The sequence below is a fragment of the Chrysochloris asiatica genome, unplaced genomic scaffold (genome assembly GCF_000296735.1).
Source record: "Chrysochloris asiatica unplaced genomic scaffold, ChrAsi1.0 scaffold00220, whole genome shotgun sequence".
In the NCBI taxonomy this organism is placed as follows: domain Eukaryota; kingdom Metazoa; phylum Chordata; class Mammalia; order Afrosoricida; family Chrysochloridae; genus Chrysochloris; species Chrysochloris asiatica.
Genome location: NW_006408738.1, coordinates 3494940 through 3495746, shown reverse-complemented (window position 1 = coordinate 3495746; position 807 = coordinate 3494940). Strand labels below are relative to the sequence as shown.

General features: G+C 34.1%; 1 protein-coding gene across 1 annotated transcript in view; it reads right to left on the bottom strand.

Moving 5' to 3' along the window:
* The window catches only part of GCC2 (GRIP and coiled-coil domain containing 2), a 75378-nt gene that overhangs the window by 42794 nt on the left and 31777 nt on the right, over window positions 1-807 (bottom strand). The window contains exons 10-11 of the mRNA XM_006873033.1: window positions 485-649; window positions 107-211 (exon numbers count right to left, since the gene is read on the bottom strand). Coding sequence (XP_006873095.1) covers window positions 107-211; window positions 485-649 — 270 coding nt within the window. The remainder of the gene's footprint in view (window positions 1-106; window positions 212-484; window positions 650-807) is intronic.

The following is an 807-nucleotide window of genomic DNA, read 5'->3' as shown; positions in this document are numbered from 1 at the left end:
ATTTGCATCGGTACACGGCTCCTGGGTGGTCTTTGGGGACCCTGAATTCTGGGCATAACAGAACAATGTGAATGTTGGGAGTTCAGACTCTGGTGTTTGACTTTACCTTTCTAACCAGCTCTAACTCTTGCAAGGTTTTCTGAAGCTGTTTTTTTTCCTTTTGAAGTTGTAGCTGAAGTTCTTCAAGTTCATTTAGGGTACTGGCATGTTCCTAAAATTAAAACAAGCCCCCCCAAACACAGCCAACATTAGAAAAGGTACTATACAATACATCTGACATCCTAAAATTACAAAATGCTTGAAAATTTAAAAAAAAAATCTCCAAAATCATAGTACAGGCTGTACAATTTCTAAATGGTTTACATCAATGGATTAATGAACTGTTTCATTTACACATGGTATTCTTTAAATATTTTCATCTAAATAATATTTTGATAAAAACATCACTTTTTAGAAATGAATCGACTCTCACAAGACTTTTTACCTTCATTTTCTGTTCTCGCTCCAGTTTTTCAGCTTCTAACTCTTTGTCTACTGTAGTTTTGGCTCTCTGAACGTCTACAATCTGTACTTCTAGTAACTTGGCATTAGACTGTAGTGTTGCAATCCGAGCCTGGAGATCTTCATGATCAGAATTTAATTTTTCACACTAGAATGGAAAACAATTCATTACTGGAATTACACAGAATGTATGTACAGGAATATAAAAATGTGGCCAGGGCCATAATTAATTAAGGAATTAAAATAAATAAATTGAGGCATATTAATTGAGGAATTAATATAAATAAATGAGACATGGGGAAACCT